Raw genomic sequence first — 15808 nt, 5'->3', positions numbered from 1 at the left:
GGCCATGTTGCTTCACCTCAGGATCATAGTGTGCATACATTTTTAACACGTCAGTACAAAAACAAGTTCAAATTCATCTCTTCATTTTCTGCCATGTTTAAATAAATACTCTTCATACATGACTTCATCACAAATATGTTTTCTACATGTCTAACTTTTGTATTTCTTTGTGAAGCATTTTGTGATTCTGTCTTGAAATGTGTTCCATAAATATAAATCTTAATTCCCGTCTAATCAGTAACTATACCAATCCATTTCATCTTGATCAAACTCTAATAGTTAAGTGACATTTTATTGAATGATGAAAACAAACAGCTCCATTATTTCAGCAACATTCAGACTTGAGGCCGACTGATGAAGCCGCTGTGTAATCATTTTATAGCAGTTGTAGCTTCAAAGCAGCTCGCTCTGCTGTTTGTTCATGTGTGTAAACAACAGTGTCATCAGCGTGGAGTTTTACATCCACACTGACACAATTATAAAAGGGGCTCAGCACTGAACCTGGTGGAACACCCACACCTACTGACTTGTATATAATAGCTGTGTGTATATATTTGCTGATCTTTGTTTAGCTTTGTTGTCCTTGTTTAGCTGTATGCTTATATTCATATCTTCCTGTACATGTGTTCTTGGCGCTGTGTGAAAGTATATTCAGAGCTACTTACAACCAGAGTCAAATGACTTGTAGGTGTCAACATACACGGCCAATGAAGCTGATTGTGTTTCTGATTATTTGCTATGAAGCCAAACTGGAATCCATCAAAACAAAGAGGTTTATAAAACACAGACACTTTGATTTTTCACTTTATTGAGAATGTGACACTGAAAGAATTTGACAAACCTGCCGCACTCTGCAGAATGTATTAAAAAGAAACACAAGAACAGAAGAAATACTACAAACAATAAAATATCTGACAGACAGCTCATGATTCAGATTCAATTTCTGTTATTATACAAGTCAAATTTAAAAGTGGAAACAAACTGAAGTATTAAAATAACACAAGACAGAATTTACGCTTGCAAATATATATATGTGTGTGTGTGTGTGTGTGTGTGTGTTATTATATGTTGAGGATGACTCTATCTAACTTGTGCATAAAAAGATAAAATTCACAACCAAGCACAAGACGTCATAAGTGATATTTGTGAACACTGATCAAAGTGATAAATGAGATGAATTGATGAGATTTGATGGTGAGAAAAGGCGAGCAGAAAACAGTCAGTCAGCATGTGTGCAGTTGGTGGACGGTCCCTTGTTTCTGAGGATCATCAGCAGAGAGAGTCCACAGCAGTACACCAGACTCTTCACTATCAGCACTGTGTACAGCACACAGAGCAGCTTCACCCTGAACTGCAAAGTCTGGACTGGAAAGTAGGAAACCTCTGAAAGAGAAAAGGAGTGAAATGTTTGGAGTGTCAGTGAGAAATGTCAGTCCTCTGCTCCTCTGCTCTCTTTGACATGAAGCTGAATCACTGCTGAACACAGTCACCAAGCCTTCATTACCTTGTTGTGTTTGGGCCTCCACTGTGCCCCCCTGGTGCTGGACGGAGCAGCGGTATTTATATGTACCAATCTCTTTTTGACGGATCAGCAAGATGGCGGCGGTGCGTCCCGACTCTCTGAGCTCCAGCTGCTCTCCCTCAGCAGGGAGCAGAGGTCCATTCTCCTCTTGTCTTTTCCAGGAGAAGCGGACCAGAGGAGGAAACATGGCTGAGGCCAGACACAGCAGGGAGCTCTTCCCCTCCAGGTGGGCTCTGGATGCTGCTGGGTACACGCTCACCACGGGCTTCACTACCTGCTCATCTGAAGTTTGACAGCAGCAGCAGCAGCAGCAACAAGCAGCACAGACACACATTCACACAGTCAGCAGCAGCTTACAGCACTGCACTGCATTCAGTCTGATCCTGGAAACTACATGGACTCTGATCACTAAACTACTCATCAATACAGCACAAAGTTCACTACATATACTGGATTCACCTTCATATCAAACACACTGAGCAGCTACTGTCAGCATGTCTTCTATGGACACTAAAGAAACTATTCTTTATTTTAATGGACAAACTTCACTCACTCTCATTTAACAAGAATTATTATTACATCAAAAATTGTCACTTTTACCTCCAATAAAAAGGGAATAGATTTCCTGTATTTTAAATAACTGACGGGTACATGAATACACATATTATACTTTACTACATATTTACCTTCACGTCGAACAAGAAACAATACATTTACCACCGTATACTTTACTCTGACCAATTTAAAAAATTGATATATAAATAATATCTTTTTTTCCACAATTCATATTAATTTTCAACAATTTTAACAACACACAATCACTTGTGAAATACGAATAAAAACTGCTATGAAATGAAAAATAAGATGAAAAAATGCTGATCCTAAACGGAGTAACTTACAATATAATAAAGCATAACAGATATAATATAATATAATATAATATAGTAAAGACATTTTCCTTCACAGAATTTACAGTTTTATTCTTCTATATTAAATATTTGATAAACAATGAACAATAATTTATCTTCACATAAAATACAAATTTCCCTTTATTGATGACAATATAAACACGACAGGTTTCACATTTACCAACATATAACAATTAATTGAATAACTTTTAAATGTCAGTTTTTAGCTTCTTGTTAATCTACAATTAACACAGCATGTCTGTGTGCACAACAGTCGTCTTTAAAAATAATACTGATTATGATATTATATAATACAGTTTTTTCCTTTTGAAATTAAATCAGCTGTATTTACTTATGCATACAATCTGCCAACATTTACCCTCCAGAGAATATTTGCCGTCATATATTTAAGATGACACTGGACATAATATATAGTTTTGATTTTGTCTATATTTGTCTGTGTGTTTATGATCATATATCATCACTGATCGAATATCATTTAAATATTAATAAAAAAGTCTTTATGAAATATTCAAAATGTAGCTGCTGTAATATATTATATATTAAATATATATATATATATATATATATATGTATATATAAATAAATAAATAAATATATATATATATATATGTGTGTGTGTGTGTGTGTCCTCATTTAATAATTATTTCCCATCTTAAGAAACATTTATCATCAGTCAAAATTCATCCTTTGAAATATATATATTTATTATTGTTAATATGTGCTCGTCATAATACATTTACTGATATATATAAATAGTGTTTAATATCATATATAATGTTGTTTAATAAAAAGCAGAGATGGTGCTGAATCACTGAGAGGATCAAATACTGTATATCTGTAACATTTCCAATAATCCTACTTTTTCTATATGAATCAGTTTAATCTCCTGCAGAAATAAAGAATAACTTGAGTTGTGCAGTGAGATTTAAACATCTTTTCAGGAATGATGAAGCTTTTTTATGTAACAATAGCTGCATGGCTGCAAGAATTCTCTACTAATGATGAAAAAACTAACATGTAAAGCCTGAAGCAGCACAAACTCATTAAAAACACATTTTCAACTTGTTCAATAAAACAACTGAAGGAAAATGAAGCTTTATTCTTACCTGTTACAAACAGTTTAGTTCCTGAGCCAAAGATCATGTACCATCCACCTCCCACAGTGAGAGAGAGTGATACAAAAACCTGTGTGCTGTTGAATGTGTCAGCTGAGGTGAAGGAGTCCAAATGATGAAGCAGTATCATATTTCAGCTCCATGATGTGTTTCTCTAATGTTCATATTAACATGACTGTCTCTTCTTTGATTTCCTTTTTAGACACACTAGCAGAGTGTCTCCGTGGATGGTTGCTTGACACGTTCATGTTCCTCAGAGGATGAATCCTACTGACTTTGCTAAGTTTTTATCCAGCACCATCATCAGCTGACATTTTGAAATTGTCCATTACTTTGATTGATGACGGATGTGCGTCAGATGACAGGACGCTTGTCCACATAGCCAGTGTGTGTTGCTCTGTAGTCTTGTTTTGATTTGAAGTAGAAAGAGTTGTGATCCTCCTACTTTTGAAATCAGTGCAACACATGAGAGCAGAGTTACTGTTGACACAAACAAACACTCAACAAGTCAAACTACTGTTTAGGACAAATATTGTAAACACTTAGTGGCTTAACACTCAAATATTTTTGCTGAACTGAAGCTGAAAAATATTCAAGATCAAATGAAGCTTATTGCTTGAAAAGGTTTGTTGTCAGTTGAAATCTAAGCATTAATTCAAAGTGATGTCAGTGTTTGGATGGATGTATATAGGGTTTGACATTGATATCATTCTACTTTGTTTTCAAGCCTTCAAATATCTTGTATATCAATATTGTGTCACATATGCTCATGAGACATTTCTCTGTTGATTAGCAGTTGAAAAGACATCTTCAAACTAAATCAATATTAGGATTCATCCTCTGGGGACCATAAACATGCACAACATCAGCATTGTGAGGAGGAATGGACTTTATTCCTGCAGCAGGTCAAAGCAGAAGATTTGAAACTTTGTCAAAATGCTAAAGCTTGTTTTTGTTTTTATCATGTTTAGACTTTCATTTGAATCCATGCATTTGCAGCACTACTTGGGGCTGGGTCACGGGGGCAGCAGGCTGAGCAAGGTTCTCAGGGCATTCCTCTCCCCAGCAACACTTTCCAGCTCCTAATGGGGGATCCCAAGGTGTTCCCAGGCCAGAGGCTTGTACTACAAAGCCACTTCAGCTCACTCAGGATAAGTGGAAACCACCACCCTGGTCTGCCACTCTACATGCACTGTACCAGTGTTTCAACAATGGCAGCAAAACAGTGTCCAGAGCCTTCAGCATCTCAGGGAGAATCTCATCCACACCTGGCACCTTGCCTCCAAGGAGCTTTTTACAGGGCTCTCATGCAACTGGTTGATTTTCCCACGGTCTCACCTCCAGATATGGTGGCATGTGTGTTGTGAAGCAGTTAGACCCCTCAGGAAAACGCAGTTCTGCGATTACACGCTGTCTTCCGCTGATTTCACGTCTTGTCATGGATTCCTGGAGCTGCCGCGGCATAGTGCAGAAATTATACTGTGGATGTGTTGTCATAACAAATATGGCCACTGAAAGGCGCTGTCACGTAGATGGTGATGTAACAAGAGTCTGCGAAAAGGGAAGTGGTGTGTTTACCCCTGGTGGCGAAGAGCCTGTCAGTTATCTAAAAGCAAATGTTTGCATTAACAAAAGCATCTGAATCATCATCATAAACAATATCATGTTCCCGTGAGTCGTTAGTCTAATTTCTAAAATATAAAAAGGATTCACTGTTCACAGCATGGCCAGTAAATGTTGATAAAAAACAAGGTTTGCATTAGGGCTGCACAATTAATTGTTAAAAAAACAACCTTACTATGAGTATTATGTTAGTATTACCTCAATGAATTCAGCTGTTGCTTCGTAGTGTTGAAACTGTGAATAGCCAAGGTCCCTCAGTGTGCACAGAGCTACTGTCACAGAGCGACTCAGTGTCTGCGCAGCCAAGGACACCTTCATCTTCTGTGAATCAAAATTCACATGCTTGTCTGTTACCTTGCTGACAGCGTGCAATCCATCTTTTTTTTGGACATCATTCAGATGAACGATCTATGTCCAGTTGATCTGGCCAGTGGTGCTGGTTATTGGATTGTAAGCCTGCAGCATATTCTGTCCTAACTTCAACATGTGGCAAGCATCCATCATCACACACACCCTCTCACCAGTCACTGGATGTGGAAAAAGGTTCTTAAGGGCTCAACAGGGTTTCCCTTTAGCTGGCACCCAAGTTGGTTACACATGCTGACATTGGAGGCATGCCCATCCATTGTGACACATAACACTCTTAGCACTCTTGGCATCCACAGAACTCATCCACCTCGCTAAGAAGAAAAAGCAGTTATTTAATATGGATGCTCTGATCAGGATTTTTGTGGCTGATCACTAATCACTGGAAGCAGTATCGGCCAATGCCCATCAGCAAACAATTAAACTCAGAGACGGGGATCTATTTAAGGTCCTCTATTTATGGTTTATCATTATTCATTCATGGTAATGTTGATTATGTTAAGTGTAGCTATGTCTGCTGTTCACTCTGTGCAGTCATAACGGGATTAAATAATATGCACAGCTTAGATAGAAAAAAAAGGCTTCAAATAACATGAATTTTGCAGTGTATGTGGATGTGGGAGATTCATTTGGAGAGACTAGCTTTTGGACCATGTAAGTGGAGAGTGACGGCAAACTCCCTCTGGTCTTTGGTGTATTCATGGCTCTGTTTTGACAGGAGGTGTACTGGAAGATCTGAAATTCAATTAGCACAGGCTAATTAGTAAGTACCCTTGAAATAACTAGGAAGTCTTACGTAACAAAATGGGAAAGTTTTATACACTCAAGTTAAAATTTTCTCCAAATCTGTATTTTCATTTTACCTGAGTATGAATCGAGCCTCTCTTTCAGCTCTTCATTTATGAGTTGCTTCACCCTTAGAGCCTCCAGAACACCATGGACAGTGTTCTTTGCCCTCCTTTCTCTATCTTTTGCATTCTGCTTCTCTCTTTCCAGACTCTCCACCCGAGCCAAGGCTTCACTGAGTCTGGCCCTCAGATCATCAGGTGACAAAGGCAGTGCATAGGAGTGGTCCTAGAAACGATGATGAAAATATTATGAGTCATGTTTGTATGACATCACTCAGTCACAGTCAGTCACATTCTAACTGTAATCACATCACTCCTCAATTGTATTGTCAGCACTGTGTGTGTGTGTGTGTGTGTGTGTGTGTGTGTGTGTGTCTGTGTGTGTTCAAGACATGTTTCAATGTATGTGCATGTGTGTACGTCAGTATGTCAGAACAGAGTGACAGAGAGTGGGAGGTGGTGGGAGGGGGTGGGGGTGACAAGAGGTTTGAATATAACCAGGGTCGTGATGCTCATAGCTGTTTGAGGCATATAGTACTTAGTACTCACAACACTGGGCACAGGAAGGGGTTCGGTCTCTTGGACGAGCTGGGAACAGTCCACTGACAGGCTCTCTTGAGCCTTCTTTGAGGTCTGAGATGTCCTGGTAGCCACAGGCTAAAGTGAAGGATAAAATATTTGAATTATCTCACAGGGTAATACAAAATACACAGCTGATTCCTTCACATTCAGGGCTCTAGTTTCCTGGCGCAGTGCAGGGTGGCGAACCCCGCGCAAAGCTAGTTTCGAGCAGCGCAACCCAAGGCGCGCTGAGATTGATAGTTTGGCAGACCGAGGTGCGCTGAGATGGGTGTGGCGGTGCAGCAGGGGGAGGTGTCGACAGATCCAGCTTGGCGCAGTGACAGTTTCGTGCTAAAAGGCTTCGCTGAAGGTGCGCTAAAAGCTCGCCAGCTGAAACCAGGTCTACTGTCAGCGCAGGCAATGCAACTATCTGCAATCAGCACATAAATGAATCTCTGTATCGACTGTCCCGTCACATCTGATGTCAGATCAAAGGGGATTGGCACCGTTTGGCACGTTTGGCACGCGTAATGGAAACCCAACCTGATTTGATTAACACAGCTGCAAACTAATGAGTTCACATCCCTCTCAGCCAACCACAAACAGCCACAGCATCAGATAGGGAGTATATATTCAGCATCTGTCATCTCAGAAAAGTCAAAAGAAAAGAAACAGAGTGAGACTGCGAGAGAGAAAGAGAGAGCGCGCGCGCGAGAGAGAAATGCAACATTGATTTACAATTGTGGTGACCTCCTCCCAGGCTACCTTTGCATCATCAGCCCGTGGAGGTCTGCTCGCAGTTCCGTATATTCGGACACTGCGAGCTTGGACCTCCCGGACCAAAACATCAGTTTCCTCCTGGGAGAAGTTTGGCCGTCTGACGCTGCTGCTCTCTTCTGCCATGGCGAATTGAGTAAACTCTCATTACGCCTTCGCGCGGCGCATTTAAGGGCGAGGAGAGGGGCTCATTTGATTGGTGTGATGTGTGTAAAACCCACTCCACGCCTTCTCTCCTCCCTCTTTCCGACTTGCGCAGGTAGGAGGGACGGAGGTGGGAAAGAGGAGTAGCTGCACCAGGCGCACGGTTTGCCAAACTTGCAAAATCCGCCTGGCCACACCCAGGTGGTGAAGCGCAGGTGCGCTGCGCCCCCGCCTCGCCCGGTCTGTGAAACTAGAGCCCTCAGAAAGGAAAAATAAAACACTTTCAGCATAGTGTGGCATTGACTTATCTAATACAGCCTATTGATATACCCTTTGGAGATGAGCTGGGAAACAGAAGACAGAAGGAATAGCTCCATCTCTGAGCCGGACTATTTGACCTGTTCTGTCAAAGTCCTCAGGTCTGAAATGCTCACTGCAGAGCATGGAGGACGGGCTAGCAGCTTTCTCAGCTCTTTGTCTTTGGGAAACCTACATAGTAGAAGAAAAGTTAGCTAAGCAACTGACAACAATCAGAGTAGTTCGTTCGGGGCAATTTTGTTTAGTAAGATTGACTTTTTCGTTGTTTGGAGTCTGGTTTGACCGCGGGAAGTCACAGTATTGTGCGCGAGACTTCATAGTATTATCCACAACATCAAATTCTGTTCTCAAAATGATGTTATAATGGCCAAATACAATCAAAAGTAATTGTTCAGTCTTACCTGTGAAAGGTAATTCCCTGGGATCTGGTATGGATCGTGAAACGGTTCGTACATTTCCAAGCAGCACATGAGTGGGGCATCTTGCCCGGTCTCCCCAGCTTGCCACATCCAATATGGCGGCGACTTCGACATACGATTCAGGGCTCAATGCGGCGTCTACGTATTATATGTCTATGGTTTACCCGCCCTCACCACAACATAGGTATCATTTCCTAGACTCAACCCAAACCTCATTTTAAAAAAGGCCCTGTCCTACTTAAGCTTACCTAACTGCATACACCTGAACACTTGGCTCCACGAGCCATTAAATTTATATAAAAGTTACTGAAGCACAATAGAGGGAATAAAAAGCTATTTCATTTAAAATCTACAAACATACATGTCAACAGCATAACTTTCACTCTTTTACAAAATCTAATTATGGTCAAATTATGCTTTTTGCATTGTTCCCTCTGTCAAGCTCAAATTTTTGAATGTTTGGTGTCTAAATGACAAATCAGGACAGTAACTTTTTGAATTGGTCAACTAGGATGAGCTAGCTGCAATATAATCCCCCAGGGCAATGCCTCATTCATGTGCATGTCCATTTACAGGTCTTGTTTTTGTAGTTTGGTCACTGACATACAGTGCAAAAGACGACACAAAACGCAATTAAAAGTAACGTTATCATTTAAAACAATGTTTGAGTAGAAGTCTTACCTGAGTCGCCTTCGCCATCTCCGCCCATCTTCTTCGTTCTTCTTCTTCTTCTGTTTAGCACGGTTTAGCATTGTGGACGTGGTTTGTAGGGTGTGGTTTGTACCGCGGCTACAGCTGGGTACTATTGGGTGTAGTTGCTGTACTTGATTGCTATGTATGTGCTGTCACACTATGTGCCATGTTCAATCTTTTTTATTTTCTTTATTTCTCAGTGTTCAGGGAATAAGAAAGCACTTTATTTTTTGTTATACAAGTGCTACTGGTTGGCTTATATTTTGACATTTCACTGTCTGCGCTTAAGTTAAAAATAAATCTGTCCAAGAGGGACAAACAAGATTTGAATGTGCTTATTTTGTAACCAGTAAAATAGTCTCAACTACTAGGTTCCACAATGGTTTACTGTTTTAGAATGGTATTGCAATTATGTGCATGTATTTTATAGGTCATTTTTTGGATGACTGAATGAAAACAATAATTTGAGGTTGTTTTTTTAATGTCTGCAGAATACTAACTTTCATGCTGCGGAGTCAAGCCTTTTTCTCTCTTTATGTTAAAAATATATCATGAAATGCTCTTTAGACTACAATAATACACAAAATATATTATTATTCCCAAAATAATATTTTAGTTCAATCTTAATCAAAATATATTCAACCATGAGTTTTGCTTTAAATCCAAAATGGGTCTTGTGTCTACAAAGTAATAGGCTATATGCCACATAGGCTATGGGGTGCCGTTTGTAGAGTGGCTCACGCTGAAAATAACATCAACATTTTGCCACATTTAGCTTCAAACAATGTTTAAAAAAGTGTTGTGAATTTTTTACCACATTAACAGCAATATTTGTTAACTTAGAAATATATTAAATAGTTAAATCTAAATATTAAATGTGGCACCTAAATGTTAAATGTTAAATCTAAATATTAAATCTAAATATTAAATATAAATATAAATGTTTAATCTAAATGCTAAATATAAATATAAATCTAAATGTTAAATCTAAATGCTAAATATAAATATAAATATAAATATAAATGTTAAATCTAAATATTAAATATAAATATAAATGTTAAATCTAAATGCTAAATATAAATCTAAATGTTAAATGTTTAATCTAAATGTTCTGGGTGAAACTAAATATTTAGCTAATATGCAAATTCACACTGCTGGTCACCGGAAGTACCAAAATAAAAGCTTGAGATGGTCAGACTGTGTTTATAGAACATTTATATTTATATTTAGATTTAGCATTTAGATTTAACATTTAGATTTAGATTTAGATTTAGATTTAATATTTAGATTTAACATTTAACATTTAGGTGCCACATTTAATATTTAGATTTAACTATTTAATATATTTCTAAATTAACAAATATTGCTGTAAATGTGGTAAAAGGTGACGTTAAAAAATTCACAACACTTTTTGAACACTGTTTGAAGCTAAATGTGGCAAAATGTTGATGTTATTTTCAGCGTGAGACACTTTACAAACGGCACCCCATAATAGGCAAGTCCTAGTTTCTGGTTTCCACTAGTTGAGTCACTCTGAGCTGAATGCAGGTTCACTTGTGAAGGCCCTGCGAGTCAGGGTGGCTTTGAATGAATGTAGGTATTGCCCATCTCCAGAATGCTGCCCCTAAACCCACCAGAATGCAGGAAGTCACATCTACCACATCCAAAATGTTGTGGGGGAGGACCCCCAGACCCCCACTATACCACCAGTGTCTCTCTCTGTATGGTATTTGTATGTAAGGTATTAGGCCCTATCCATCTCCAGCAGGCGCCCCAAACATCCGTTAGGATGCAGGGGATCAGGATCACATCTACCAAATCAGCTGACAAACAAAACCTTTATGTGGAGGCCTAAACGACAAAACTGTGGTCGGCCCCGCTGAATCTCACTCCAAGGTTTCTTGAAAAGTTGTCAGCCCTGTGACGACCTCAGTGACCTCTGCCAGAGATGTGGAGGAGAGTTCTCCCGAGTCTTCAGACTCTGCTCCTTCATGGAGGACGTGATGGTCGGGTTCATACGTTCTTCAAAGTGTTCTTTCAGCAGCAGTTCTCCTCAAATGTTGTTTTGCTCTATGTTATTAATGAGGCACTGTTTGATTCAAAAGGACATCCTTGTGTTTTTATCCCATTTATGTGTATTATTCATTTCATGTTATTGTTTTCTTTCTTTTGTCATATCTTTGATCGTTGTTCCTCTGTGTCACTAGAAAAACAAGTGAGAAAACTGTACTCAGCTCATTTTCTTCTATTTGTAAATTAGATTGAAGTCTTACTTTTAAAAAATATCTGTCATTTTATCCTTTGATCTGAATTATTATTTTATTTACTTTGATCTTTTCTTTTCTCTTTATTTTCCTTCATTGTTGTTCCTCTGTGTTTCTAGTTTGTCCTCACTGTGTGGAACAACAATAAAGCTGCTGGAATATCTGATAAAAATATGAATCAATATAATATTGAATAAATCCTGACAGCAGTAAAGAAAATAAATCCCTCAGTTCAGTGTGTTTGTGACTCTGGCTGAGATGGAGGTGAAATATGTGAACCTGGGCTGTGCTTTACTGCTCTCTTCCTGTCACAAACACTGTTTGACATCTGTTCATCTGGAGGTTTTTGTTCAGGCTGCAGGGATCTTTTCTCACTGTGGGGAGCATCTTTCCACAGGAGCAGTAGTAGGTGGCTGAATGATTGAGTTTAACTGTCTGGATCTTCAACTCACAGACGTTCTGTTCATACACAGCTGAGAAATCATCTTTCTGAGGATGATTGTACCTGTCCTTCTCTATGTCACCACTATTCCTAATAATATCAAGAATCACTGTGAATGTTTCTGTGTCTCTCTTCTGGAACCAGAATACATAATCATAGTCACACTGGTCAGTGTTTCGACAGGTGAAGGAGACGTTTTCACCAACTCTCCTGGTCAATGTTAAATCATCCTGAATCAGCTGCTCTGCTGCCATGGCAACCAGCGCTGTAGAGAAACAGACAGGTAGATGAAGGTGAGTGTGACAGTGTTTGTTAAAGGTTGAGTTTGTGGGCTCCTGATTGGCTGGAAACACTCACCTGAACACAGACAGCACAGAGCAGCAGCTGGGAGGAAAAGCATTTTGTGCAGTGGTGTTTCCTCTGGTGAACCTGGGGAGAAGTGGCGCTCTGATGCAGCTGAGGCCAAACAAGGACGAGCTGTGAGATCAGACGAGGGCCACGTGGTTTCTAACAGCTCCTCAGACCTCCCATCAGCCCCTGCGGCGCCACATTAGAAAGAAGGAAAAATACAAAGTCAAGTGATTTGAAGAGTGAAAATGATCAATTCAAGTATAAAGTATAAAAAGCTTCTTTTTTGTTTGTGGCACAGATTTGGTATTTTTGTAAACTTTGGGATCTCCACTAGAATGTCAAATAAAGTTCAGAGGGTTAGTTTGTAAAGACGAAGCCAGCGGAGGCTTCACAAGAGTTTCAGTCCAGGTGTGCTCCTCATATGTGAAGCAGTGGTTATGGTGCTGTTCTCTGGAAGGAGCTCAGGGCTCTGCTCTCTACTTCCTCCATGTAGAGGTCAGACACAATGGGAGACACTGGTGAAGCCACCACAGCTGAGCTTCTGCCTGTAAAAACCCTGGTTGGATTTGAAACAGCTGGTATTCAGGCAGAGGTTGGGGCCAAAAAGTCCTCCAAATTCAATGACAAAATATGGAGTTAGTAAGTGAGCTTTAAAAGCACACATAGAAGTGTTTTCTGATCTGATGAAACTATCAGCAGGACCACATCATTTGTCTGTGAGAAATAAATCAGTGTGATGATGTGACACCACTGTGGTTAAGGTTTGGTTAGGCACAAACAAGACTTGGTTAGTTTTAGGGAAAGATGGTGGTTTGGGTTCAAATAAGCTCTTTGTTAAGGTGACGGGACCTTTGTCGTCATGGTTACAATAATGAACACGTGATCATTGAATAATACAATTGATATTTCAGTCCTTCTCTCTGTTGTGTGCTGCTGCTGTGAAGAATAAAACCTTCACACTGCTGCCCTCTAGTGTCTGCAACAACACACTGTTTCTAACTGGACTGCTGCTTCACTACAACTGTTTCTACTGTTAGTGCCTTCTGATGATGTTGTGTTTATTGCTTGTGTTCAGTTTCTGTCTTTATATTTTCATTTTTATATCAGTCCTGCCTCTAAGTGTGTAGAAACAGTGTATGTATGTGTGTGTGTGTGTGTGTGTGTGTGTTTATATTCTCTTCCTTTCACTCTTTGTCTTTTGTTTGTGTTTCCTGCAGTCAGCGTGTCATTGGCGTGCTGACTGCAGGAATGTCGTCTCCAGTGTTGAAGATAATTTGGCAGTAAATCCAACCGGCCTCACAACTGCAGACCACGTGTAACCACAGCAGCTCAGGACGTCCACATCCAGCGTCTTCACCTCCAAGATGGTCTGAGACCAGCCACTCAGACAGATGATGCAATAATTGGTTTTCACAACCAAAGAATTTCTGCACAAACCATCAGAAGCCGTCTCAGGGAAGATCCTCTGCACGCTCGTCATCCTCAGCAGGGTCTCAAAGGTGAAGAGTGTCACATTTAAGGGGACTTGGCGTCTATTAGTGAAGTGCAGATTGTAACCAGCTGAAACTTCTCCCAGCTAAAAGTCCTTCAGTGTTCATTGCTGAGGAGGTTTTTATCTATTATCTACTATTTATCTATTTATTGATGGCACTTTGAATCCTCAGAGATACTGTGATGAGATCCTGAGAGCCATCGTCATGCCATTCATCCGCCGCCATGACCTCATGTTGCAGCATGATAATGCACGGCCCCATGTTGCAAAGATCTGTACACAATTCCTGGAAGCTGAAAACATCCCAGTTGTTGCACGGCCTGCAGACTCAGCAGACATGTCACCCACTGAGCATGTTTGGGATGCTCTGGATCGGCGTGTACGACAGCGTGTTCCACTTCCTGCCAATATCCAGCAGCTTCACACAGCCACTGAAGAGGAGTGGGCCAACAATCAACAACCTGATCAACTCTATGTGAAGGAGATGTGTCGCACTGCAGGAGGCAAATGGTGTCACAGCAGATACTGACTGATTCTTTGGGCTATCTGTGACCAAAAAATGCATTTCTGTAGCGCTCGTCATGTGAAATCCTGATAAATGTCTTTATTCAAGATCAAAGGTGACATTTTAGAGTGTCCTTTTATTGTGACCATCCCAAGACACACCTGTGTAGTAATGATGCTGTTTAATCAGCCACACCTGTCAGGTGGATGGATTATCTTGGAAAAGGAGAAGTGCTCACTAACACAGATTTGAACTCATTTGTGACCAAACTTTGAGAGAAATATATCTATTGAGTGCATAAAAAAGTCTCAGATCTTTAACTTCAACCTGTGAAAAATGGGAGCAAACACAAAAGTGTTGAGTTGAAATGTCTGTTCAGTGTATACAGCCTGATATCACAATGCCTCAAGGGTCTTTACAATCTGTACGTACAACAGCCTCTATCCTTAGAGCCTGGATTCTGGACCCTCTTCATGTGGAGCGACAAACAAACAGAGGCTCAGAGAGATGCAGTGCTTTTCAGAAAGTTTACAGTGTTCTCATCAGCAGGACAAACATGAACTATATGTACTAGATTTAATGATTCATTGAGACTGAGACCGACCTGCTGGAAGGATCATGGTAACAGGTACAAGCCTGAAGTCATCAGAGAATAAGCAACTGACTGAAAGTTAAAGCCAAAAGATTTGTAATGGATTTAAAGGTGTCAACAGAGTATTATCAGCAGGGAGGTTATTCCAGAAGAAAAGGCTCTGCAGCCTGCTGACTTCTTTTAACTCTGGGGACAGACGGGAGCTCTGTATTGTGAGAGCGGAGAGTCCTGACTGAAATATAAAGTTTAAGGAGATCAGACAGGTATGAAGGGACGTTCTCATTTACAGTTTGTAGGTCATCAGAAGCAACTTAAAGTCTAATCTGACATGGATCAGGAGCCAGTGAAGGGAAACTAAAACTGCTGTAATGTTGTTAAATTTTCTAGTTTTATTTCAGATTCTAGCTGCAGCGTTCTGAACCATCTGAAGACTTTTATTACGAGCCGGCAGCAGGCCTGATGAAATGTGATGATGAACAAGTTTGGATGATACAAAGGATGTCTGCATCAGCCACTGATGAAAAGACCTGATTTTAGCTGAATCTATGTTGCCTGGATGAAAGAAGTTGATCGGTAGTTTCTTTAATGAGCTGATGAAAGGAGCGAGTAGGATCAAACCTAACACAAAGATTCTCCACTGTCAGACTTTGAGAGATCACACAGTCGTCTGGAGTTTCTGTTACTTGGTCAAACTGGTGTCTTTGTGGAGCAGGGCCGATGACCAGCATCTGAGTTTCATCTGAGTTTAGGAACAGGAAATGACCTGACATCCAGTCTAAATCATTTGGGAATGATCATCTGCCTCTATAGTCACAAACAGCTGAGTATCATCAGCGTAGAAGTG

The 15808-nt window shown here is 40.1% G+C and overlaps 1 protein-coding gene and 1 pseudogene across 1 annotated transcript; both read right to left on the bottom strand.

The window, feature by feature from the left end:
* Nucleotides 1-791: 791 nt before the first annotated feature.
* Nucleotides 792-12509, bottom strand: LOC144464956 (immunoglobulin lambda-1 light chain-like). Its single transcript, XM_078172800.1, has 6 exons — nt 12382-12509; nt 11978-12289; nt 11862-11879; nt 3561-3608; nt 1505-1804; nt 792-1383 (listed from the first exon to the last, which is right to left on the bottom strand). Exons 1-6 carry the CDS (start codon nt 12422-12424, stop codon nt 1220-1222), a joined length of 885 nt encoding a protein of 294 aa, XP_078028926.1. The 5' UTR covers nt 12425-12509; the 3' UTR covers nt 792-1219.
* Nucleotides 5601-9324, bottom strand: LOC144465033 (THAP domain-containing protein 6-like; annotated as a pseudogene).
* Nucleotides 12510-15808: the final 3299 nt, after the last annotated feature.

This window comes from Epinephelus lanceolatus, chromosome 12 (assembly GCF_041903045.1).
Source record: "Epinephelus lanceolatus isolate andai-2023 chromosome 12, ASM4190304v1, whole genome shotgun sequence".
Taxonomy (NCBI): Eukaryota; Metazoa; Chordata; class Actinopteri; order Perciformes; family Serranidae; genus Epinephelus; species Epinephelus lanceolatus.
Note: the sequence above shows the minus strand (reverse complement) of the source record. Positions and strands in the feature narration are given on the sequence as shown.

Bases quoted from the DNA above. Each gene is read 5' to 3' on its own strand.
- LOC144464956 (XM_078172800.1), bottom strand. From the start codon at position 12,424: ATGCTTTTCCTCCCAGCTGCTGCTCTGTGCTGTCTGTGTTCAG. The intron at 12,290-12,381 runs GTGAGTGTTTCC...GTTTCTCTACAG, and splicing joins TCTGTGCTGTCTGTGTTCAG to CGCTGGTTGCCATGGCAGCA. The intron at 1,805-3,560 runs GTAAGAATAAAG...GTCAAACTTCAG, and splicing joins AACTAAACTGTTTGTAACAG to ATGAGCAGGTAGTGAAGCCC.